Here is a 27,082-nt window from a genome sequence, read left to right on the forward strand (position 1 = left end):
AGCGTACAGTTGCATTTGTATATATATATTCCTGGGGAGAATTTGGATTCTGCAGTTCTGGCTTGTTCCTCTTCTCCAGTCAGACAGTGCAATTCATGAGGAGATACCTCGTGTCCTGCAGGTTGTTTGTGCAGTGAAGGAACAGAATGGGTGTCACTGGGTGGCAGGACCTGAGATCTGAAGAGAAGATGCTTCATTTTTAAAAGTTTATAGGACACAGAGTGTCCCCTCTTGCCATTACAACCCGTTCCAAAAATGCCATCGTTCTACTCATAGTGACAGCGTTCAATTATCATTTCCAACTTGTAAGTAAGTTAATTTTAGAACTCTTCATTTAGGAAGGTCCAAATTTAAGAGAGCAACCTGAACAGGTTCATGGACTGGGGCTGCCACGGGGTGCACATTCCAGTTGGTAGCACTGGAAGCTAAAAATAACATAAATTCCAAATGTTTCAGAGGGGTCATGTGCAGGTAAAATCTTCAGGGCCAGACTAGGTCTCAACAGATTCTTCTGCTCATCCCAGAGCATTTCACAGGTTGGGTGCATTACTTCTGGGTACATCACGAGCTGAAATGTATCATCAATGTAGTGCCATCTTCTGCACCTTGGGCAGGTGCTGCTCTTACCCTTGCATTTCATATGCTATTAAAAATGGCTTCGTCCAACCCAACTCTGTTCTCTCACACATTACACACAGACTTAGGATCCACAATATTCTTTTTCAAGTTCTTTTGCTCAGCCGAGCACAATTGTAACATAAGAAATTGTTTCTCTGCAGACACATGTGGTAGCGCTTTCCATTTTCTTTCGAGGTGAGTGGTTATGAAATCTGTGCTCTTAATTTCCTTTGCAGAAACATCCAGTCCCAAGAGCAAGGAAGTGAATTATAGGAGTGCAAGTGAGAAAAAAATGCAAATCCCCAGACTGATGTTTTTTCCCTCCAAAAAAAAAACGTCCAAGTTGATGTAAAAGAAAAAACTGTAGAAATCGTGTCCTGAGACCACTCTAGGAGGGAGTTACAGCACTGTAATAGCCCACTCTCTGCCTTCTTTTAACCAGCAGTTACAAAAAACATATTATGATATATATTATAATATATATATTATTACATCACTTTATATTATCTTGTATTACCTTATATTATAGTGTCAAAATTCAAGGATTGGATTGAAGCCTTGTGTCGGGTGTGTCAAGTCTCAGGCTCTGTGCAACTGGGTCTGCATGATTTCTGGAGTCACATATGCCTTCGTTTCAGCATGAAACCTGGCTGTGCTGTTGAGCACAGTTCAGTGGTGATTTTGAGGATATCTTGTCCTAAGTCATGCTTTCTCCCTTTTTTTGAATAAGCCCTGGAAATCAAGAGGATTCGTGTGCAGGAACTCAGCCGAGCTGAGCCTCGTGAATTCATGCAGCCAAAACTCTTTGCTCAGCGGCTGGATGAGCTTTTGCCCATCCTAAACTTTTATCCTGAGTGGGATTTCTCTGTGGCTGCAGGCTGCTGGACAGGAGTGATCTCCAAATCTGCCCAGGCCCGTGCATGTGCTGCAGTCAGTGCATCTGCTCGTTTTCCCTCCGGAGGTATTTATTCCGTTTTTAACAGTAAGAAGGTATTATTTCCGTTCTGGATGACAGCAGCCTCTTCAACTCGCTCAGTTGTCTCTCCGGACCTCCTCGCTCTCTTTATTCTCATTAGGTTGGCTCTTGCCTTGTCTGAAGCTGAGAATCCGATGTCTCCACTAATTAGGAAGTGGCATCCGTTATGAATTAGGTTAGCTGCTTGAAAGGTCAAAATTTGCCAATGATTACAGAAATAATGGTGAAAGAGAATGACAGGAGCTATCAGTTATGACAGGAGGAATAGCATTCAGAGGGGAAGTGCTGGTTTTATTTAGTTTTTCATCTAGAGCATGTGGAGTGTCATTTAATTTAAGTATATTTACAATTTATTACAGCTGCAGTAGAGTTTTAGGCACTTCTGTCATTTTGATGTCTTGTCCAGGTTCCTGTTCACCTCTGTAACTCCACTCAGCGCTGCTGGTGAGTCTGCTCCCCAATTTTGTTTGAAACCCTAAGCAATGAGTATGTCAAAGTGCTTCACATCACCAATGGAATACATTTAATTTGGAGGATACAGGTTTGTTAGCTGAGATGTTTGTCTTTAACACTGCAGCAGTGTGTAGTTGTACTCCAAGGACTTGTTCAGGATCCCGTCACACTTCTCATTGTAACTTGGTTTTGATGCCTTTGCTTTTCTAGTGTGTCCTTCTGTCCTTGAGACCTCATTACCATGAGTGGAATCACTTAAAGGGTGAAGTGTGTCATGAGCAGGGGCATGAGATTCCCATCCTCTGTGGGGAAGGAAACTGGTATCAGGAAACTCCAATGAATGGAAGATTTTGGTTTTAGGAAATATTGTAAATTTTACACTGCTTTTCAGTATTTAATCATTCCAGCAGCAATTACTGTCTTCTCTCTGTCTTGCATCGGATGCAGAGAATTCACTAAGTGAGCTTTCAAATTTGGGGGGAAAAAATGAGGAGTAAGGGGAGGTTTCCATTAGTACAAAGCCATTATTAACTTGGGTTAATGAAGATCTAATGTAATATGGCCATCACCACATGTCTGCACATAATGATTCAATCCTTTACTATGGGGGAATGATTAAATTAAGTGTCTTGTAGGTCAAAATTAGACTGAGAAGGTTAACCAACCTTTAATGATTCTGCAACCATTTACCAGCCATTTAAAAACATAAACTGTAAGATAAAGCTGGATAGAGAATGAGCATTGTCAGTAAAAACTGGGTGAAGTTTTAGCTTTTTCTGTTTATATCATAGGAGTAGACAGAGAGGATTATGTGATTTTTACAGCAACGTGGTATTAAGGGCAAAGTGAAAGAGGTTTGTATTTTATTTTTTTATTTGGATTCCTGATAAGTGCCCATTAGCTCTTTCTTTTAACATGCATTAAATCTAACTAATGGATATCAAACCAGCTTAGAAAAATGGCAATTATGAAGCAATTGTAACAAAGACTTCAGGAGCACAACTATGCCAAGATATTGTTTGTATGCCTTAAAACCATGAAAGCTCCATCTTTATGGAGAAATGAAGTTGCATAGATGGCACAGCAGAGATTGCAGACAACGTGATGTGAATTATCAGTCCTTGGCATGCTTTGGGACTGTCTGAGCTGGAAAGAATTGAGCAGATTCTCAGATTCCAGAGTGATTTCGGGGGGACATTTGTTTACAGCTGCGTGCTTATCTGCTTACACATACTCAGGGCAGTTATCTTCCTTGTTCTGCTTCTCTTTTTGCTTAACATGTGCAGATCAAATGAGATATTGTGAACCTAACAAAATCTCTTTGCAGTCTTTTACCAGGAGATGCAGTTCATTTTAAAATTGATAAACAAAGCTGAATATACAGGTATAAATTAACTCCCTTTGCTTCCATCCCCTCAGATTCTGTAAGGCGTTATTTTGCCTGTAGAAACCTTAATTAATCTAACGGGAATATTTTCCATAAGGGGTGCTTTCAAGCATTTCTCTCATGTGTCTTGTCTATGGTTAGAAACAAAAGTATCTCATTTGACAAAATAACATCTAGGAAATTGTGGTCTCTGGGAAATCAAAGAGAATGCATTATGAAGGTACAGATTCTTGAGGTCTTGCCTTTTATTGATAGATCTTCATCATGCCATCCATTAATTTTAACTCAGGTGATATATGAACTCAGCACATTAGTTAATGAAAGCTAATGCACAGTAATCTTGTCATCACTAGCTGTGCATGGTAATTCAATCTGCTGCTCGGAAGAGCTGTTCAACATGCAACAAATTTGATTTAATATTGACATGATGTACTAGGTTGGGTGTTTTATTTAGCATACCATGTGCCTTATTTGATGAGAAATGGTTTTCTTTCAACAGGTTATGCACCTGAGTTAGGCCAGGTGTGTAGTTTAATGCAGTTACATCAGAGACCGTCTGGACTGGGTATTTGTTCTGTGAATCACTGCACAGACTGGGCCCAGGTTTTGGCTCTTGATGCATTCATTTTGATGCTGATGCTCTGCAAGCCCTGCAGAGCAGAAAAATGAAGGTGATTCCTCTCTCAGACACTGAAAGTGTAAAGTCCCTCTTTCCCTGTTTACTCTTACACTTGTAGCTTCATCACCACTGTCAGGGTCTGATGCAAAAATGGCAGAGTACAGTGGGAGTGTCTTGACTGTGAGTTGGAGGAGCTTGTCATTGTTTCTGGTCTGTAATAACTGCTTCTAGTCTCTGTTTGGGTAGATACAGGGATGTAAGGATGGTGTGTTTAATACTTTGATTTCCACAAAATGCATACACACATCCTGTGGGCAACACGAGGGAGTCTGTGCTTTGTCACTTAACCCCAAACAATACCAGCTTCAATCCTCAAGCGTGTTAGAGCTGTGCACTCACTCTGCCAGTGTATATTTGCTTAATTTGTGTAGTATTAGGGGCTGGATATGGGGATATATTTCCTTTATTTAATATAAAGTATGTGAAGATGTATCTCCATGCAAAGGACATAGAAGCATGACATTATTTACTTTTATTGCAGGTAAATCATCACCAACCATCTTAGTAGGGAAAGAGTTTATATAGCACCCAGAAGATGTTAGACACTGGAGCAGCATATATCGACCTTGCTCTGTTGAGTACTCTTGTGTGCAGATATATGTTTATGTCATTCACTGCAGCACACAGGTATCTAGAATATATTTCTTGCTTAAAACCAGGCTAAATGTAAAGAAAACCAAGTGTAATGTAGATGGTGATGTAGGTTACACCCGCTGATTTCCCAGAAGTGAGTGTTCCTTAGGAGACATACCCTCAGCACGGGTAACAGGAGATGCTGTCACCCTCCTGGGGCAACACTGCCAGATGGGAGAAGTGTGTAGACAGGAAAGGGAGAAGAGATATCAGACACCATCCAGACTGCAGAGAGGAAGAAGTAATTTGCAACCAGTTTACAGCAGACTGTGGTCAGACAGGGAGAGGTCAGCCCCAGGGAGAGCCAGGAAGGAAGTGGTTGATGCAATTCCATCAGGCACTGCAGAGTGCTGCAGCCACACAGGGCCCTGTGCAGAGGGCATTTTATTAAGTTACAGGATAGTAATTAATGCCAAGTTCCTCTCTGTTTTCTCTGTGGTTGGGTTTCATAATCGAAATTAAAGATAGGAGATAGGGAGCAGATTGCCTCTTGAAATACAGCTCCCTGGTGCTCAGTTCATGACTTTAGAGGCATTTGTCCAGTCCCATCTCCCTTTATGGGGATGTAGGTCAAATGCTTTTGAAATAGTCCTTTTTTCTAGAGCAGATGTGCTCAGTCCAATGCTGCACTGCAGGAAAGAGGCAGAAAGGTCAGGGAAAGAGTGAAGGAGGCCTACTGTACTCTCCATCCACAGTATAGCTGCTGTCCTTCACCCCTTCCCACCACAGCTGCAGCCTGTCAGGTTCCCCTGCAGGTTGGGAACCCACCACCTCACACACGTCCTGGTTCATTTTGGAATCTACAGTGCAGTCCAAGAGATCCCACACGAGGAGGGACCACAGCTGTGGGTGCCATTATCTGAACCTGGTAGTGCCAGTAATTTTCAGAGCTGTTCTTGTGCTGGAAGTGCATCACAAAATACCACCTGTTTTTTGGAATATGTCCTAAAACTGCACATGTCCTAAAATAGATTCTGTTTTCCTCTTCCACTTCTGTTTTCATTAGCCCCAGGATTTGACATTCTGTTCAGAGATATTTTCAGTATTGAATGCATTAAGATAACATAAATTCCAAATCAAACATCTCATTCAGCATATTTCCTATTTAAATTTCTTCTGTACTTTTCCCCTGTAGTTATCTGAGGGTTGGCTTCATTATTTGTATCATGATAACTGGTTTTGCAAAAGAGCAAAAAACGAATGCTTGAAGAGAAAAGAGAGAAAATTTGTTGCTTGCACAGCCTTGTTTCAATTCAGTGTTCCTTCCCTCTCCTGAAGTTTATTGATCAAAAAAGTGTTAAAGTTGTTGAATAGTTTGTTTTCATTTCACAAATGTGAATCAGGATTATTGCAGAAAGACAGGGATGTATTCATCATTAGGATTTGCTTTACACATTCATTTATTTTTTAATCTATAATTCTTATTGAACTAAGAAAACTCACAGGAATATATGTATCACCACTGAGAACAAAAAGAGCCTGATTGAGCAGATGGAAGGAGATCAGCAAAGCACTTCGTACAGTGCAAAAATACAAAATTCTGAGGCCTTTTCTTGCTAGTACGGAGAAACACTGGTTTCCCAAAGCTGGGGAGGGTACTGGGGGGATTTCCTGTGTGCTAAGTGGCTTAAAGACATTTGGCTAAAGTGCAGAATTTGGACATGCTGCAGCCAATGCTAGATTTGCCCATTTAGAGAGTGAGATAACTTTAAAGTCCTTTGCAAACAGATGCAAGCTCTCGAGCTTTCTGCTTTCCCTGAACTGGGAGCTTGGTAGCTTTGTGACCAAGCTGGGGATCGGGCATATGAGAGGAGACATGACGTGATGGGGATGGAGCCACACGTCCTCAAGCCTGCCAGTGGCTCACACCTAACCAAGCAAGCAGGACAAACTCAGCTCTTCTTGTAAAGCAACGTGTGGCTCCATCTCGAACCAGCTCAGGTTCTCCTTGGGACCACTTTGCATCTCTCCAGCACAGGAGGCTCATAAGTTGGTCCATCTGTTCAGCCTTCCCAAATGAGCAGTATCTGAGTGGCACCTTCCATCTTTCCATTGATGCTGTTGGGTTTGGTGGTCACTAAACGAGGTTATGTCTGGTTTCACTGTCTCTCTTTGCCCCCCACTCCTCCTTTCAGGTCTCGTATCATTAGATTCATCCGCTGTTGCAGATTGCTTTTCATGAGCAGTGTGTGCCTGCCCTTCTAGTCATTCTCTCCTACCAATATAACAAGCATAAAGCTGGGCCCTACGAGCTCTGGGGGGTCACAGGACCATGCAGCTGCAGGAGTCCATCCAATCAAGTAACATCTTTTACCCTCATAATGATAATTTCCCACTTTAGCAAAACACCCTGCTGCCAAACTCCAGTGCTAATGAGTCTGTCAGTGCATCAGTGCACTCCCAACAGTATCTAGAAAGTAGAGATTGTTTTTTGCAAGGCAAATGAAGACATTGGTGATTAGCAAGAAACAAACCAACAATTCAATACATCACTGGCCGCACATACCAAATCATTGATTTTTCTGTCCTGCTGGGCAGCAGCTGTTCCATTTGCTCTGCAGAAATGGATTTTTTTCTCCAGGAGGGGCCAGAAAGGTGGATGTTTCTCCAAGAACTAGAGGCAGCAAGCAGTTGCTTCCTGCACTAGGCATGGGCATGTTGATGGTGTCTTTCTGAAGCTACTGAGAAGTCTGATGGGCTTTCTACTATTAAATTCTACTTCTGAATGCATGTGGATGCAGTGATTGGATGGGGAAAAAAAATCCCCTTTGAGAATCTGTGAAATTGCAAGACAAAAAATGCTGCCCTAAAACTTACAATCACTGAAAGAATTAGAATTTAATCATAGATATCCTCATATGACTTCTCACTATCTACCAGTTATGTGTAATCAGTATCCTTCCAGATCATCTAGTCTCAGCAGTGTTGCTATTTCCATAATCCTTGCCTGGCTGGCTGGATTGAAATGGGATGTCTGTTGCATAGAATTTCTGAGCAAAATGCATGACCCCAAGTCAATGGGACTGCAATCTGCTCTGCAGCGAGATAGTCCTGATAATTCATCTGTTCTTGTTCCAAGGTACCTACGTGATGACGGTGACGGCAAATGACGCAGACGACGCTACCACAGCGAACGGGATGGTGAGGTACCGGATCGTGACTCAGACCCCACAGAGCCCATCACAAAACATGTTTACCATTAACAGCGAGACAGGAGACATTGTCACTGTGGCTGCTGGACTCGACAGAGAGGTGAGTTTGAAGCCGTCCTACCAGGTGTCCTGTTACTGAGGGTTGCTGCCTTGCAAAGCCCAAGCCCTGTCTTGAATGCTGAGCCTCTAAAAGTTCGAGTTGCAATGTGGAGATCATGGTCTTTGCTTCTGCAGCAGTTGTGGGGCATCATGGCTTTGATGTGATATTTTTGTCTTAATCCATATTGGTCGATGAAACCCTGGGAGAATCTTCAAACTCCTGGCGTTGATATTTTCCTTGCGTAAATTTGTAAAACTCAGAGATGTAGAAATACTCCAGAAGGAGCAGGGGGATGAATAACTTGTCATTTGTCCCCTTTCTGTTGGGAGACAATAAATGCCAGACACCTCTAGCCCTTTCTAGACCTGTCTTGCATGTTATCTCTGAAAGCAGTTACACAGCCCATACTCAGTACACTTTGCATGTTTCCTGATGGCATTCTTGTGTCTCTTCCAAACTAGGAAAATGTCTTCCAGTGATTTTGGTTTTCTGTGGGGCTCTACTCTTAATACCTCTTCTTCCTGGTGTTTTATGATGTACAGCTTTTCCAAATGCACAAGAAATTTCATTTTAACTGACACAGCCATACTCTGCCAGTGTAAGCCATATAATGTGATTCCCAGAGCTCTGCCTCCTCTAGCTGTGCAGCTCAAGGACAAAGCATTTATAGCCCACACATTAAACAAAAATCAGTGCATCAGTGGTGGGATGGAGTGAATGGGGAAGGAGGGGACAGGGGTCAATGGGTGTGAAGGGAAAGAACCCCAGAACTTAAGTTCTGGTTTTATTCCCCTTTGGACTGTGCAGGTCATGGAGTATCACCTGTTCAATGCAGCTGGGGAATCTTGGTTAACTAAATGTTGGGAAGGATCATTTGTTCATTGAGCTCTGTGGCAGATAGGAAAGGAAGGGCTTGCATAGTCTGAGGCTCAGATGTTTTTGTTCAAGCAGTCTGCAGAGGTAACAAGTCCAGTAAAACCCATTTTAGGAGAGCCCAGCATGCTGCATTTTTGAAAGAAGGCAGCAGAAACTGGTTTTGTTCTCCTTTGTCTCCTTTCCTTCCCTGATGGCAGGGACTGAGTGAACAGGAGTCCCCACATGCAGGCTGGTGCATGGCTTTCCTGTCTGGGACCCTAACCTCAGAGGGGTGAAACCTTCAGCACCTTAGAGATTTCTCCTGTGCCCGTCAACCCAGCGGCTTTTGGCCCCACTGCTAAGGGCTCTCCCAGGCTCCAGTCAACAGGCATTCTCTGCTGGAGTTTGTGCCCATTTCATTCCCATGTCTGGGGCACTTTTTTGCTTCAGAGCAGCTTTGGGAGGAATCCCAAAGGCAGCTGCTGAGAGCAGATAAAAGCCCCAGCAGCAGCTCGGCAGCACGCAGAGAGCCCTGGGGCTGGCACGGGTTTGGGGCTTCCCCTCGGCACTGTCTCAGGGAGAGCTGCCCCAGGGGGAGACACTGTGTGAAAGAGCTTTCCAAGGAGAAGGTCAGGCGAGCAGAGAGTTTTCCAGATGTGAAGACAAGCCCAGAGCTGAGGGAGCAGGAGGAGCACCAGCGCCTGCTCCTTCCCACCTGATGTGGCAGACTCTGCAAGCACGACCTAGGGCAGATCTGACCTTTCCCTACTCTTTTTATTTAGAAGTTAGCTGAATCTTAAGCAGGTAGATTATCCCAAGCAGTTCCGAAGCCTGCGGCAGGCTTACAGTCAAGGAGGAGAAGCAAGTGCTGGAGAGATTGCTGGCAGCCCTCAGGGGGACAGAGGCAGAGTACTCAGAGGAGAAATCGGAACTCTGGCAGGAAAATGGTGATATTATGGAAATGAAAGAACTATTATTACCCCCCTGACATCAGTGGGGGCCAGCATGTTGACGTGGGGCTTTATGGGTAGAGAAAGGTCATCAGTTTATAATAATTTCAGAAACACAGATTGGGATATCTGGGTGGGAGATGAGTTTTAATCTCAGCAGATCAGGTGGAAAAAGAGGCAGGTGATAATTAAGGGGAAAGGATAAGGCAGACTAGTCATCTTTTTTCAGGTTTCTCTCATTGCATCTGAAGCATTTTAAAAACTTAGAGGGGAACCGTGTGCTTCATGTTAGTTCCCCTGTGCACAGGGTCCAGGAAATCCAGGCTGGCACATTGTATATGGAAATATGGTGTTGAGTGTCCCAAGCTGAGTAGAAGGTTGGGCAAGGGACACTTGGATTAAGGCAAAACAACCAGCTCTGGGCACAATCCTGGGGCTGCCCTGAAGCTATGGGACATGCTCATTCCCAGCTCTCTCTACTACTGTCAGGATTACATCTGGAATTGGCAAAACTTTCTGGGTTATTAACATAAAATTGTATTGCATCTAAATTGAAAAATGTGTTTAAACACTCATGTTACTGTATCACAGATTGGTTTTTTGTTTTTGTTTGTTTTTCCTGAAATCTTGAGAAAGCTATTAGAGGAGTAAATTTGGGTTTGCTGCTGACATTTTCTTGTCGTTAGGAAAAGGAGCCGAAGAGCAGTATTTGGAATGCAGATTTGTGTAAATTAAAATGTTAACAAATCTGACCTATTCAGCTGAAACTACTATAACCAAGATAAATTCCCTGGATACCAGTTATTTCTCCAAAAGCTTATTGACACATTTGTCAGTGCCTGAGACACGATTACGTTAAGCTGTGGTGATACAGAACCAGGTTTTCAGCTTCCATTGGACCCTTCTCCCTTGTTTCTGCAATGCAAAGCAGGTGTGAAAATAACTGCCAGAGCTATTCCATATCTGAGAGACAGGTCCGTGTTCCAGATCCAGCATTTCTCTTTCAGAAGGGAGAAAAGTCACTTCAGAACTGCTATTTCTAGCTCAGCATTTCTGTTGCATGCTCATTAAATAAGATTTCATGATGTTCTCAGCATCTCCACTTAAATACTGGTTCTTTGCTGGTTTCCATTACCTTCAATCCATGAAAGAACAAACTGGATACAGTGTTCCAGCTTGTTTTGTGTCACAGGAAGTGTTTTGTCTAACCTGCAAGAAAACTATTTTAAGATAGTCATGTATTTTTGCTGCTGTTTCTAAACCATCATTTCCACAAACCAAGGAGGAAATTAAAAACTCAGCCTCTCAAATTGTGCTGGTCTCTCCTAAATGTGTCTGACACTGAAGATAGCACAATCAAAAGCCAAAGTATTGAAATATTGATGGCTTTAAAGTTATCTTACCTGGTTCCCATTAATCTGTGTGTAAATATGGTTACAGAGCTTTGTGTCCATTCACTCATTATGACTGCGCTTAATTGAATGGATCCCCAAGGATGATAAAGATAATTGGACTGCACTTCATAAAAATTATTAAAGGAGGACAGTTTAGCAACAGCCTGGTGTAAACCTGGATACCTAAGGGTGAGAAATGCCAAAGGTGGAATAAAGGAACACCTACCCCTTGAACTAAGAGGGAAAATGAGAGGGATTTAGAGGGCATCAGAGGTTCAAAAGTACATTCAGACAGCCAGACTTCGATGAGAAGGTTAAAAGCAGAGTCTTGCTGTAATGCAGGAAAACATCAGGACAGCTTAGGAAATCTGTAGCTGATTTAATGAAATTAGGAGGGAAAGATCATATGGCAGTGGGAGCATAAAATGTGTGGATTAATAGGGAAGGCTGTGAACATATGAGATGAACAGGTTGTGGCAAAGTTCAGGGGTAGGAAGGGACCATGGTAGCTGACTTAATTTATGTCAGGCTGCTGCAGAAATGGGTGGTACTACAGGAGATGCTGCCCAACTGATGGCTTCGTTTAGCAGCACATCTGAATTCCACATTTCTTTGAGTTGTTTTGGGTTTTTTTCTGCTGGGAAGAAAATTACAAGAGGTAAGAAAGGGTCAGCTGTCCCCAGCAGGGTCTCAGAAACAGGCAGAACATTCATATTTTTGTTTTCCATTCTGAAAAGTAGCCTTTCTCCTTATAACCTTGCATAAGGGATCAGCTCAGTTCCCTGTGTTACTTCGTGCTCTCCTCTGCTGCTCAGCCCAGTGTCCCAGGTGGGATCAAGCCCAGACTGTCAGTCTGACAGTGCTCCTAGTGCAGTAATTCAACTCCATCACCAATTTTGATTTCTCCAGTGGCAGAGTATCTGTCTCAGTAGCTCAGTAAACCTGCACTGGGGGTATAGTGTAGGCAATATCATCCTCTGAAGAGCTTCCCCTAAATATTTTATGAACACGGACTTTGAGCAAGCAGGAGGGAAAAAAAAAAGGAATGAGAGAAAAGCAGGTGGTTGATCCCACACTCTGCTGGCAGACCAATAAATGTTGAGACATCTCAAATGTCATCCCAGCTTATTTGAGATAATAAGTATTTTGGCTCTGCGGTGCTTGTAGTGTAATGTTGCTAACTTTTTGAGATGTCCTTTAGAAAAGAGTCCCTTCCCAGCACATTCATCTGGTGTTGGAGAAATGAAGACAGTCAGGAGCTCTGAGTTGCTTCTTCCAAATTTCTGTGTGTTTGTATTTCTTTTAAAAGTGATTGGATCTCTGCTGCTGCAAATGCTTTTAAAAATACATGAAATCCGATTCTATGATTACTGCACTTGGCTTTCCAAAAGCATGATGTTGCTAGTCCTTCTCAAGTGAGTGAAAGATAAAAGGGAGAGCCTGCCAACAACTGAGTTAGAGGCTTATTTTATTTATGAATGAAATGGCAGGATTCTTATGGAGAAGAGGAGAAGTTCTTCTTATTAGCAGAGACAGTTGATTTATTTTCCAGCACTCTGGTTTTGGTGCAACTAGACATTTCTGATAAATCAGAAATTAAAAATGTTATGTTAAAAAAAAATAAACAACTGTACATTGTTCCTCCAAACACCGAGGGGGGATTGGGTTTTACCATCTGCAGTAACTATTTTGGGGACATTTATCTCCAGATCATTGCAATAGCTTTTCTTTCATTCAGGTGTTGGTTGGGAGTAAACAAGGCATTGCACTGGTGACAGGAATTAGTTTAACCATTGAGACTGCTGTGAAACATTCCCATAGAGAGCATTCCAGTAGTTTAAGATTACCCAAATACAGTGGGTTTAATCTGGGTTTGTCTTTTCCAGCCAGACAGTACTCTAAAGTGTAGCCAACAGGTAACTCAGGCTGAGTCTGACTTTCTGTACCAGGAAACTTTCCTCTGACAGGATAGTCCAGCACCTTTCAATCCTTTTTCCACCCCTGGAATACAGCTAAAGGAATTTATTCTGTTGTCAATTACTGCTGCCAGTGTTAATTATGTCCCCTCGCTGAATATCAGTGTGATATTCTGCAAAGCTGCATCTCCTCCTCTGAGCAGGGCTGGAGGAACATCTGCTGCAGTGTGAGGCTGAAGGATCCCACACAATATGAGTGATATATGAGTTTACCTGGGCAGATTATCAGTCGTGTATGTGTACTGACAAAATACAAAGAATGAGGAAAAGTGACATCTAAATGGCTTGACTGCATCCTGAGAGTTTCTGTTCCCATTTTCCTCACTGAGATTAGCCATCTCCAAGGAGCAGTGAGGAGTAATGCAGAATTGGTATGAGTATGTCACCTTCTGACAAGCACAATCAAGCATCCACCGTGTTTGCTATTTGTATCTATTACAGAAGTCCTTTAAAGTGAGAGGGATTCTGGTTTTCATGCTCTTCTCATTACTTCTTCCAGAGAAGAACTAAAACAAGGTTGTTAGATTCTGCTGAGTATCTTGCTTTTAAAGATGAACTTCCTGTATCACTGCATTAAAACACATGCAGAAAAATGCCTCCACAGCTGAACTCAAAGGAGGAGAACAAGAGTGAGGGATTAGTAATTATTTTGCCATTGAGGCACATCCATTTCTATGAATTTGGACCACGAGCCCCTGTGTTCAGCTTGCAGACTTGCAGGCTCCCAAAGTGTTTTCCAGTGACTGAGATGATGAAGGACCATAACAGACTTCTGGGGTAAGTGGCTTTTCCACTTCTCACAGCGTTCAAATAGTGATTGGGAGTCTTTGTGGAACACGTCTTCAAGCCAGACATAAATTACTGGAGTCTAAGCAGGGATAAGTAGGTAAAATACTTCAGCATCGTCTGTCAGATTGTGTTTTACTTGTCCCTCCCAGCCTTGGCCCTGATGTGTCTGACAGTTTCCCTCTGCTGTTGAGGAGCAGTTTGCCCTGGTGCTCTGCCCTTGCTGTCTGCCTGGCTGCCACGTGCCATCCCGGGGATTTGTGGAGCACAAAGTCACTGTGAGGGATGAAAGCCACTCCGGACGCGTCATTTATCACTGAATACTCCGTTATCCCTGATACCTTGTAATTTTTCAGGGCCATGTAACGAAAATGTAAATACTGGAAGCTTTATGTATTAATATGCCTGAAATCATTACTTAAAGATAAAACTGGTTAAATTATTCAGTTATAAAATTATCCCATTTCCACAGCAGCATATCCTGTCAAAGGAGGAGCTGATTAGCCATAAGCAGAATTTAGCCAGTAGATTTATGTTGGATTTTGGTTTATGTTTCTACATTGTACATGGGACTGATTTGAGTTTGCTCCATCATTCCAGCATGCATTTCATTTTCTCATTACAGACAAGAATGACCTTTTTCAGCAAATTATGGTGAGGAGCATTACCACTCATCAGTGAAGAAAATCCATTTTATTAACTCTGTTTAGTGCCTTTAGAAGTGTGTTGTGCACTCAGTGGAGGGCCACTTGTAGTAATTTGAGATACCAGAAGTTAGCAGATGGGGAGGGCTTGAGTCTGCTCTGAGCACTGTTGGTCCACCACTGCTTAATGGATTCCTCATAGTCCTTGCTGGAGGATGGGAAAGATGTGAGTGATACGTTATCATAGAAATCACACCTTTTGTTTCAATTAAGAAGGGAATAGTGGTGGTTCTGAAGCCTTTTTACAGTTCCTGGAAGGAATATGTCTCCCTGTTTGAGTTTCTCAAATAAGTGGCTGTGTTTCTTTCTGGTAGGGCTTTCTAGAACAATCTGTACTTTTTGGTCTTCTGCACGATTGCTGCAACCCTCTAAATGCAAAGCTGCCCATCAGTTTTAGAGCTCCTGTGTATGCAAAGTGAGTTTTGATTGCTTTTCCTTTAAAAAAACCTGATAAGTAGATAGACAGCAAAACAGATAGAGGAAGGGCTCTGAGCCATGGGCCTTGGAAGAAAATTACATGAGTATGTGTTTTACTAAAAAAAATAGTATCTGGAGATGATAGGAGAAACTTTTAAAGAATAGAAGAGCTTTGCAAAGAAAGAGGCTGGTAATACCTTGAAACCTGTGGGAGTCCTATGAATAGACAGCAAAACAGCCATGCTATTTACCTCCCAAAAAAAATTCACCAGCAAGGTGATCAGGACAAAAGTGTAATGGGGTGGAGATCAATTGGTTGTACAAACTGTGAGAATATGTTGGCACAGGTTGACTGTGACTCTTTGTGAGCTCAACCTAGATGTGTGATCTGCCATGCACAGCTTGCACTAGTCCTGGCCCCCTCCTGTCCCAGGGCATCTCATTCCCCATCAGATTATGTTTTTAATAAAGAGGAACAAGCAGAGCAATGATTTTATTGGTCTAGTTGTTCTGTGCAGTTTTTCAGCTCCAGTCCCAGTGCAGTGTGTCCTTTCTGAAGATGCAGAGCACAGAAGGATCCTCTGACCACACAACAGAGAGAACTGGGGTGTAAATGTAAACCTACAGCCAGTTTCTATCTCCCGTGGAGCTGATTCCACCAAGAGTGAGTCCTAGCCTGGCTGAAACAAAGAATTTCCTCCCACTCAGGCAATGCATATGACACTATTTATTTACTGTCTGCCAGAGTAGCTCCCAATTTGTTTCTTTAATTCTTTTTCCCATTTGGTTAAAATTCTCTTTATACACCTGACTTCCTTTAAATATTGTGAGCATTTAGATGCCGGAGCCTCTGGAGGAGATTGTACTGATTCACATGTGGCCCTGTGATGACTTCTGGTTCATATTTGGGTGAGGTATTGAGGAGATGTTACCAAATTGAAAAGCTTCATGATTTGGGGTTAAACTACTCAGATAAAACAAAGCTTTGAGTTTAATTGGATCCAATTATAGAGTCTGAGCAAGAATAGGACTGATACCCCACCTATTCAGTTCCCTTTTCTTTTAAATATGGAAATCTTCAGAACCTCTCCTATAAGAGAATTCCACATATACTAATAGTCCACAGACCCTTTTCTTTCTTCATACACATTTTGATATGTTCAGAGAGTTCTGGTACAGTCTGGTTGCACTTGTTTCAAGTTGCTCTTGAAATCCCACCTCTGACTACAGTGGGGTTGGTTTATACATTATTCAATGGTAAAATCCCAGCTGAATAGGGAGGAGGAAAAAAAAGTTAAGTATCGGAGTGGAAAGCTCACCAGGTCCTTAGCATAATCTCTCTGGTTCAGACCTGCATTTCTTTTTCTATTTGAGCTTGTCTCACAGTGGAGAAGAGTGTATCATTCCAATTTTAGACAGAAGACTACCTGCTCAGCTCAGGCAGATTTAAAGTTTTTCTTCTCTTACATCACATACTTTTCCAACAGCCCCTTCCCCTCTCTAAAGGGATTATTGTCTAAATCAGCACCAGGTCAAGTGAAATAATTACACACAAGCTGGCTCCACTAATTAACTTATCCACAGACCATTGTCTGTTATTAGCATTTTAAAGAGAGATTTTGTTAACTCTTTCTTCTTAGACCTAGTACTACTTTTTTCATAGCAGAGCTTATTCTGTGAACATCTTTGCTACACTTCTTACTTGAATATTATCATGGACACATTTACCACAGCATGTTTGAGTTTACAGGATGTTTCAGCCTGCAGCAGTGACTTTTCTTAACTGAGCATAAGAAAAAGGCAGCTTAAATGCAAAGGAATGTGACTGTCAGAAAACCAGATACAGAGTCTTGTATTGTGACATATTCTTAAAATAGAAAGTTATCAGTGTAAACAATGGAGAGGCTATTACAGGCTTTGTAAAATATAACTTAAATGCTGATATATCCAGTGTCTTCATAGTACTTCCCATCTGGAACAGTGTCAGGATCATGGAATATGTAATTGCTGAGGATGTAATACTTCCAAAAAGACACAAATGTGTGCACAAGAACCAAAATGTGGGTGTTTGCTGTTCTGCACCATGAATAGTATTTCCTTGAGTTCTGTACTAATTAGTATCCAGAAAGGTGGCAGGAGGTGGCTCTTTGAAAGGCAGAACCGTTCTTGTTAGACACCTCCAGGCGTTGCTGCAGTGGCTATAAATAATCACAGCATCAGGTACCGAGCTTTGGGCTATTCTCCACTCACTGCAGGTTGAGAGAGGGTCTTGTGGATAAGGCCAGAGAAGTGTCAGGTGCAGGCAGGACAGAGCTGTGTGTTATTTTTCCCAGGATTGCACATTAAAGCATCTAGGAACTTGTAGCAGGAGAGCCAGAGCAGTGAGGCAGTTTGTTGTTTTGTGGTGGTAACCTCACCATTTTTTCTCCTAATTTTTAGACTAAATATTTTCCTTTCATTGTTGTTCTGTTATTCCAGTTTTTAAAGGATTGTGGGGATTTCATGTAAGAAATCCTCATTAAGCAGAGTACATGTCAGTACAATCATGTTTTATTCAAGCTATTCATTTTTTGCACTTAAAATGCTTTCTGTTCCAAGTGCCTTTCTAGAAAAATAAATGTAGTTTTCAGTTAAAGTAAACAGGTCACATACTGAGTGACCTCAAATCTGATGGCTCAAATTTAGAAGAGGAACTAATTGCATAAAAATGCAGTAACTCATGTTATCCAGACGTTCAATAAGTTTGTCTTTCCAGTCTTATGTATACAGCTCTCTGAAAAAATAAATAGATTGTAGTTTCACATTCATACTAACATGGAATTCATCTGAGTTTATGAGGAAGAACCTTGTTTTAACCATTAAAGGTTTGGGCAGATGCTCAAACAGGGATAAACTGGCCAGACTGATTTGTGCTGCCTGAGGATGGGAATCAGGGCTTGCAGGTCAACAGCAAGTGACTCCTGTAGAACTGGAAAGGCTTTCTAGTAGGTATCTGCTGTTCTGAAGGGAGGGCTTGATGCCACCCAAGCAAGCACATGCCAAATAAAATGCCTACTTAGGAAGTGTTTTGGTCACCTGCTGAAGGTGAATTTTGGAGAGGTCAGAAGAGCAGCATCTTTCTCTCTTGAACTCTGGGCAAACCCTGTGGTTTGCTTGCAGCAGAGGGGAGCTGGCCCAGCCCTAGAGATCTGCTGTGGCTGAAATACCCTACCATGTATTGTATGTGTTTTGCTCACAGGGGAGCTTGTACTGATGTGAAGTAGGAGATGAGAGGATACTCCAGGCATTATTTGTTCTGGAAGTGGTTTGTTTTGGAGATATGTATGTTTCTGCAATTATTTTAGCCATTAAACTTGAGCCCTGAAAGTGCTTTCATCTTGGCTGATTCCATCTTTTTGTGGCCATGGTGATGCAGGGGAGTCTGATGGGAAATGAGTTACTAGATTTGTAAATTATGTGCATTCCCCCTCCCTTAATATTTGATGTCAGAAGACATGAAGTTTGACAGAGAAGGTAATGAACAGTATTTGCTTGTAAATCAGCAGCTAGATGTGGTTTGAAAGAAAGCATATTTGAGCATAAAGAGAAAATTTGGAAGCATTACTGGTGCTCTGCACTATCAGAAAATCTGCCCTGCAGACGAGCAGCTTCCACCAGTGCGTGTTGGAGGGGCACTGGACACCTGTGTGACTTCAGGGTATCAGCTCTTGACAAAGCAGTTGAGCAAACTTTGCTAATGCTAGTAAAATAGCCTGAAGACCAGAGAAACCTACAGGACGTTCATTGGATGGTTTTTTGGGTAGGTAGCCCACCTGCAGCTCTTTTGGCCACATTCCTAAGAACCCCTAAAGCAGAAAGCTGCAGAATCTCTCAGCTCTATCCATCAGAGTAGAGATTGAAGCATCAGCAATCATTTATGTAGATGATTCTGATTAGGCAGGAAATGCCCCACAAGAGTTTCCCACACCCAGATTGGGATAAAATAATGAATTTTTAAAATTGTAATTACCAGTCATAAAAAGAGAAAAAATCTGGAGAGAATCAGCATTTTTATTTTAATAGCTGTGAAAATGTTGTATTGATATCGGTCTTTTAAAATGATGTTTGACATTTTAAAAGATCAATTTCTGTCAAAATTAGCTCAGACCATTAAAACCATTTTAAAAGGGACTCTTTTGCAATGTAAACTAAATTCCAAGTGAGGGAGAGGTTTCAAGTGCCCATCCTCGGGAGCAGTTTCACTCTCAGCGTCTTCTGATGAAAACCCACTTTGTCATAAAATTCTCCACCAGTTTTCATCCTCAGGCCCCTTCAGCTCTCTATATGGTCTCTGCCACTGCTGCCATCCAACCATATCAAAATGGGTATTTAGGGATGTTCTTCTGAAAACTAATTCCACTGTTTGCAATAAGAGCTGTTAATGTAACTCAGAGTGACCATTGCCTGCAGTATCAGCATCTTCAAAGGCTGACTGACACATTTGAGAAATGGATTTTGCTTTACTCTGCTGACCCCAGATGCTGTACCAGGGCAGTTTGGAGAGGGACACAATCACAGTGCTTTCCATACAACTTCCACAGGAAATAAGGAAGGCCTAATTGCAGACTTCATAACCAGATGTGCAGGAGAGCGTTCAAGGAAAACGCATCAAAACATCTTGCAAAAACTCATTTAAAGTTACATAAATTATTGTTTGCGTTTTCACATGCAGTTATTTTCAAGTCTAACCAGCTGTATCTGTTTGAAGTGGCCCTAAATAAATACATCATTACATAAACACAACATTTGTTTGGGGATTTTTTCCCAATAAGGTCCAGGCCCTGTTTGCTTCGCAGTGTTGCACAGACTGTGAGAAGGAGGTGTTTGAATTTCAATGGGACATTTTGACACAGAAAATCCCATTCTTAGTACGTTTGGATTTTCTAAATCGTATGGTGACAACTACCTTAAAAGAAGACACAGCAAATAATACGGCACATTATTTCTGTAGAGAAATTTGAATGCAAGCAAAGAGTCCAAGCAGGCAATCACATTTCATTTCACGTTTTTCACCCCATTTCGGAGCATCAAGCCAGTGTCAGGAGCACACTGATGCAGGCATCTTGCTGACAGGCTTCCCAGCAGCACGTTGGTTTGGTGCTTGTTGGGAAGGCCATGTGATTGCTATTCCAGGAGAGGGCTGTGTCATGATCCACAGTGATAACGTTACCATCCCACAGGATGCAATTACCTGATAAAGGGGGTCGCTCGCCGTAGCCCTGCGTTGGTTACACCCTGCTGCAGGTCCAGTCCACGAGATTCAATCCAGTGTTCAGAAGTCCTGAAGTACCACTGGAGTGTTCTCCAGTGGGTCCCCGGTTTTATAAATGAGAAAATAGATGAAGCGACTCAAGGCACAGAGTCTGTGCCATCTCTCTTCCAAACCAGAATAAACATGAAAGAATAATCTGAAAGACGTGACGCTTTTTGTTGAAGAAATAATCAGAGAGTCGCTTATCAGAATCAGGAAACCTGCTTTATCCTTTGTTGCATTATAAATAAGAATTATATTTGTTCTTGGGAAACAAGCCTGAAGTACACTGCAAGATGTTATTGTGAGTGACGCACAGGGAGCAACTGAATAAATACTGCCTGTCTGCCCCATTAGGTGGTTTTGTTTCTTACATTTTTCTGAATCCTTTACCAGGAATGAGGTGTTTTATCATTTCAGAGGTGCAGTCTGAGCCGTTATCGGGTTGCTCGTGACTGAATGTGAATTCAGAGCTGACCCAGAGGGAAGATGCTGACTGCCAGACAAGGAGCATGGTGGTGGGGAGGAGGCAGGGATGGGGTCTCCAGGTGTTCCCCAGCTGCTCAATGTCCAGGTGGGCTCTCCCGCTGCAGGGAGAGCACCATTGTCCAGGGCAGTCCATGATGGTGAGAAGGAAGGGAAAAAGAACATGGAGATACAAGGGAGAACCATAAATGGAAGGAAGAGACGTTTGTAGGGATAGAACATTAAGGAGGGTGGCACAAAGGAGTTTCTACAGTTACTGTTTTTATCCTTTTTTCACTCTTGTTGTAAACTCTGGCAAAGGCTTTAAGCTCTGGATTCAAAAGGTTATAGAGAATGCCATTCTAGATGGAACAACTCACACAGTGCAGCATCCTCTCATGATACAGTCATCTGTCAGAGCTTCAGGCACGAGCTCTTGGAGCTGTGTGTGTGCTGGTTACGTCTCGCGCTAGGTGATTAGATGTAAAATTACACAGTATCATCCGAACTTGGAACATAAAACCACTTCCATGCTCTGTCTTGACTGCTCATAATGTTTCTTGGCAGAAGTTGTTGCAGACACCAGCTTTCAATCCTTCCAAATTAAATGTCATTTGATGGCAGAGGCGTCGTCAGCGGGAGAGTCCTGCTCATCCCGCTTCCCCCGGCGCTGGGAGCGGCTCTGCACCTCCTCAGCTGGCTGATGAGCAGCTCAGCTGGGAGCAGTTTCGAAGGAGATCTTTGACTTTCTTTGGCTTCCCAGAGGAATTCATAATTATTTCCTCCTTTATCATAGAGTGCAGCTGGAGGCTTCAGCTCCATTAGAACTGCCCTGGTAATTTCACAGTGTGAAATTTACAGCAAACTGGGGACATTAACGTTAAATAAATTTATGCAACAGCAACCCTCACCCAAGTCATTAAAAGTGTGTGCAGTTTTTAATGGATGCTTCAGCATGGCATTTGATAAGTTTGTTCATTTCTTTTCCCAGTCTGCTAAGTATACATCCACAGACGTTTTTCTGCCAGAGGTATCGGTAAAAGCTGGCTATGGCCTCGGTTGTCACCTCCTTGCAAACACTTTAAACATGGCTGTAATGCCAACTGCAGTGGAGTGAAGAGAGGTTGTCACCGAGAGCGGATTTGTGTGTGAGCGTGGGTCTGTGTGCGACTCAAATAATCCAATTGAACTATGTAGTGATTCTGAATTATGTCTATTTGAAAAGACAGGATATCATAAAGACTGCTAATATGGTGGAAAATTACATTAAGCTGAGACAAGACAAAGTTGATTATGTGCTAGACTAGTGCCGATGTGCCTGGCACTAGTCGTTTATGCATATTGATTGATCTTAAATATAGCAGAGCAGAGGACGGGATGGTGTTTGTATGGTTATTGATTTTGTTTCAGCTCTTTGGGCTGTCATCATAGGCTTTCAGATCTGACTGTCTTGACCTAGGCAACCCCTGATCAGGAAGCTTGATAAGAAAGCTTGTCCCGGCCAAAGGAAACATGCTGGTTACATCCTCTGAGATGCAGATATTCAGGAACATGCTCTGAGCTCTTTAGCTCAGTGGAGCCTGATTGTAACATTCATTGGAAGGCTGCAGCTGGGCTTTTGTGATGCCCCTTGGTGGATGTCACCAATGTGGGCTGTGCAGGAACAGTCTGGAGTGCTCATGAAGGTCAGTTTGCTGTGTGATCTGCTTTGCTTCTGTTTGCTGAAGGAAGAGCCTTGGTTTCCTAATTGATTAATTTTGGCTTTTATAAACCTACCGGAGCAGAACTGTTGTTTTTCCACCTCTCCCACGTTCCAAGCTGGAAGCAGGAGGTTTTGATACTGTTCTTTGGTTGTTTTCTTGTGAGCCTTTACTTAGACAGTTTTCTTTAGTCCTGTAATGCCTGGAGCCACTGACCTCTGCCACCAGGCAGCTTGGCTTCCAAGGGCTCTGTGACTCTGCTGGCATAAGGCATTTAATGGCTTCAAACTGAAAGAGAGTAGGTTTAGATTAGCTATTAGGAAAAAAATCTTTGCTGTGAGAGTGGTGAGGCCCTGGCACAGGTTGCCCGGAGAAGCTGTGGCTGCTCCATTCCTGGAAGTGTCCAAAGCCAGGTTGGAGAGGGCTTGGAGCAACCTGGAATAGTGGAAAGTGTTGCTGCCCGTGCCAGAGTGTTGGAACAAGATGGTCTTTAAGGTCCCTTCCAACCCAGGCCATTCTGTGATTCTCTGATCATTTGCATGGAGCTTTAAACATGACATGAGAGTCAAATAAAATACTGGTTTTCTAATAAACAAAGTATTTAGAAGTAGAGAGAATTAGACGTTAAGCCGTCAGTAAGAAGGATTTGTGGATGTTTGCCCTGGAAATTCCCTAATATCCCAATCCCAGGGATTTATACATATGTATGGGTATCTCCACCTGCCTTGGCTGCAGCCTGAGCTCCATGCAGGTGACTCTGCTGACATGGGTGAGTTTTCATGATTATGGTTTAGTTCTGAAAGAGAAATTTGTAAGCATGTTGAATTGAGTTCGTATCACTTACCTTGATTTATGTTTGAGCTGAGGTGAAAGAACTCTATCTGTGATTATAGACATCAAAGACAGTATACTGAAATTCAGTTTTATAATGTACACATCATTTATCAAATCACTTCCCAATCATGCCAACATTTGCTGCATAGAAATACAACATGATGAATTACCTGCTTCTCACCAGCTTTCTGAAGGCCAGGGAAGACAAACACAGGATTCTTGCAGAAATGTCAGACTCAGGGTGGGGAGAGAGACTGAAAACCAAAAACCCCAGGGCAGGCAGCAAAATCCATAGGCAGGGTGAGAATTTCAGGGAACTTCCAGTCCTACGAGGAAACGAGTTTCTTTGTTTTTTGCTCTCACCAAGAGCAGGAGCACCCCACCTGCTACAGACAGGACATGTGTCATCTTTTGCAAAATTTGGCCTGCTTTAGTGCCTGCTCTTGGGATGCTGCTGATCTAAAAAAAGTACATTTTTACATTTAAAGCAGCAGTGATCTGGACTTGGATCTATAACAGCCAGTTCTTGCCGGGAATATAAGAAAAAAAAAAGCAGGCTTAGAAATATGCATTTCAAATTAAAACCAGCAAAAAATAAATAGCAGAAAACACTTTTATTTCTTGCTGAGCTTCTATTCAGTTCCTGTTTCCTGTGTTGACAGTGTAAGTTATACTTGGGCAGGAAAAAAAGGAAGCCCACAAACATAATTGCAACCATGTCTAATTAGGCAGAGCTATGTAAATTTAGCGTTTCTACATGATTATAAATGTCAGGAGAGCCTTAGATAAGACATGAGAGTTTTGAGTATCTCTTGTGTACCTAGTCTAAAATGTCCTTATTGCTAATCCTATTCATCTGGAGTTGCTTCCTAATTAGAATATTTATGGGCTAATAAGGAGGTGAACAAGACACTCCAGTTCGGTTCCAAAGGTGAGAGTAGGGATTCATTAGGCTCGGCGTCTCTGTTTTGATTGCTGTACAATGTAATTAACATTGTGCTAGACAATCATTTTAGATTTACCTTAACAACAAATATTTAAGATGATTCCTGTGGTTCTGTCTTTGAGCCTCTGTCTGCTGAAACCAAGAGCAGTGATGTCATCAGCTTTGAGAGATTTTGAGGTTCCTGGATGTTTTTTTCCTAGTTTATTTTGCAAACTATTTGACCTCTGTCTGTCAGTTCCTGATGTTTCTGAGTTTTGGCTGTGCCAGCTAAAAGTGAATGTGGTTTGCATATTTTATGAATTCATGTTTTATGAATTTTAGATCACTAAGACCTATTTTACAGAAAATGCTTATTTTGATTTTTTTTTTCTTTTCCAGAATTTGCAGTTACCTGTCTATATGCAGTGACCTGGTATAAAAAAGACATTTTAAAGTCAGATGTAGTTTAGCTGGTTTAAGTTATATTACCCTGAAAGCACAGTCACTGCCTGACACTGTGTCTGATTCTCCTAATTTTTCTTCTGGAAGGTTCTTTCCCACCAGGAGCCCCACTGACCCCAGGCACAGCAGCAGCAGGAAAAATGCCTCCTACATCCAGATCAAGATAGTACCAGGGCAGTCCTATGAGTTTTGTCCCACTGGGTTTTAGACATTAGTGATCTATTGCTGTGTGAGGATTTGGAGGCTTCCTTATTGGGATCTGTTCATCCCCTCTTTACCCCCTTGAATACAAATATTCCAGTGCTAAATTGTCCTTATATTTTTGCCAGTGCAGTGGCCAGGCTCAAAGTCAACTCCTTTCCAAGGGCAAGCAGCTCAAAGCAAAACCTGGGGGGCTTGATCTCCTCTCTTTGCTTTCTTTCCCATACTGAGCAATGGTCTCATTGTCTGAGAAAACAGCATTATGTGGCTTTAAAGGTGTTATCAGAAAAGTTGTTAAGATGGCAAGTCACGTTAGTTGAAGTCTTCTCTGTATAAATTACAGTTGGGTACGGTGATCTCATAGATAATGATAAATATAGCAACATTCTACTGCTGATGGAAATCATTATCCGCCATTATCAACTTTAATTAATATATTCACATTATTCAAATCCAGGTAGAAAATGTTCTTTGGCATCAAGTCTAGAGGAATATGGATTGTGGGTTTTGTGCCGCTTGAAAAGCAGCTGGCAGCAGGGAAGCAGCTCAGGTGAGACACTTTGTTTAGACTCGAGGTCCAGCACACTGTTCATCCCATAGATCTCACCCATTTTCTGTGTCTGTGTAAAAGGCCTGGAAGGTATCATGTTTCCCAGGGTTATTTCTCTCCTCGGAGCACTGTTCCCACACCAGAAGAGCTTTCTGTTGTTTGTGGCATCTCAGTTGTCTCCGTGGCAACCAGGGTAATGGTAGGGAATACACAATTGCAGATGCTTGGGATGAGCACTGGTAGCAAATGTTCTTTGCCATGAAAAATGATTGAAAACAAACAGAAAATATGGACTAAATAAACCTCTACTAGATTCTAAATGGAATGCTTCTTGAAAATTTCCATTAGACCTTAACAGCTCTTTAAATAAATAACCAGTATGTCCCCTTCTATCTGAGGGTTTCCATCTGTTGATTTTGTTTGTTTGCTTTTCTTCCATTTTGTGAAGATTCCAAGGCCCAGTCCTACCAGGTGCTGCACACCCAGCCCCCAGAGCTGCACTGGGCACACGGGGATGAACATCCCCTTCCACTTGGAAAAGAATCTGAAAAATAACATCAGGCTGATGTACAAGCCCCACCTGCCACTCCAGAAGCAAAGCCATAAAACTCTGCATCCACACCCCCCTACTGCCAAAGAAAGTGCCAGCCCAGGATGGTCTTTCCTGTTTCAAACAGGGCAGGGAAAATGGGATCTCTCTGATGTATGTTGGGTATTCCACTTCCACACTTCAAAGTGACAGAGCTGACTCTGGGGCAAGAACTGTCCTCTCCATCTCTGACTCTGGGGGGTAATGGCTTAGTTAGAGATCTTAAGGACTCAAAATAAGGACCTGTTACAGCTGGTTCAAGGTGGCACTTTGTTTCTGCTGTCAGATAATACATTTCTAAATCTGGACTGTTCTGACATTTCCTAGGAGAAAAGAGAAATAAAAAATCCATACAGCTCCCATTAACCGAGAGAGAGGTAAATACTCCTGTTAGTGGGGTGAGATAAAACCTTTTCACCTCTGGGACACAAATGTGAGTGCAACTTATGATAAAGTTAAATGCATTTCATGATCTCACCTTACTCTCCACAGGGAGTTAATCCATCTCACAAAATTCTTGACACATACTTATCACAGCCTCCAGCTTCTTCTGGGAGAGACCAAGGACCAGAGTCCTAAATCCCTTCACATCCTGCCTGAAGAGGTTGGTCCCACCAGGTCCACATGGAGCCTGGTCTTACACCCTTGATTCTTGCTTGCAGTGAATTATCTCAGATTCTGGTCCTTCTACTTACACAGCATGGTTTTGTCTGAGAAGTGGAGGAAATAAAGCAACATATGCAACATTTGTTTAGTGTAAGCTCATACACCACCTCTGGAACCTGAGGTGAGCAGCTCTGCAGAAGCTTAACATCACATTCTGCAGTAGGAGTAGGATAAATATTAATTTTCTTTTCCAGAGGTGCACATCTCACCAGTATTTTGGAGAGTGTTAAACTTTGAATCTCATCTGCTCCTTCTAAATCTTCTACAGGGTTAAGAGGTTAAACCGGATTCTGAAGAAAATATTGGTGCAGTTTTGGGGA

General features: G+C 42.3%; 1 protein-coding gene across 1 annotated transcript in view; it reads left to right on the forward strand.

The window, feature by feature from the left end:
• The window catches only part of CDH4 (cadherin 4), a 426,465-nt gene that overhangs the window by 342,487 nt on the left and 56,896 nt on the right, over positions 1 to 27,082 (forward strand). The window contains exon 7 of the mRNA XM_027646096.1: positions 7,826 to 7,998. Within this exon, the coding sequence (XP_027501897.1) occupies positions 7,826 to 7,998 (173 nt within the window). The remainder of the gene's footprint in view (positions 1 to 7,825; positions 7,999 to 27,082) is intronic.

This window comes from Corapipo altera, unplaced genomic scaffold (genome assembly GCF_003945725.1).
Source record: "Corapipo altera isolate COAL_440 unplaced genomic scaffold, ASM394572v1 64, whole genome shotgun sequence".
Lineage (NCBI taxonomy): Eukaryota > Metazoa > Chordata > Aves > Passeriformes > Pipridae > Corapipo > Corapipo altera.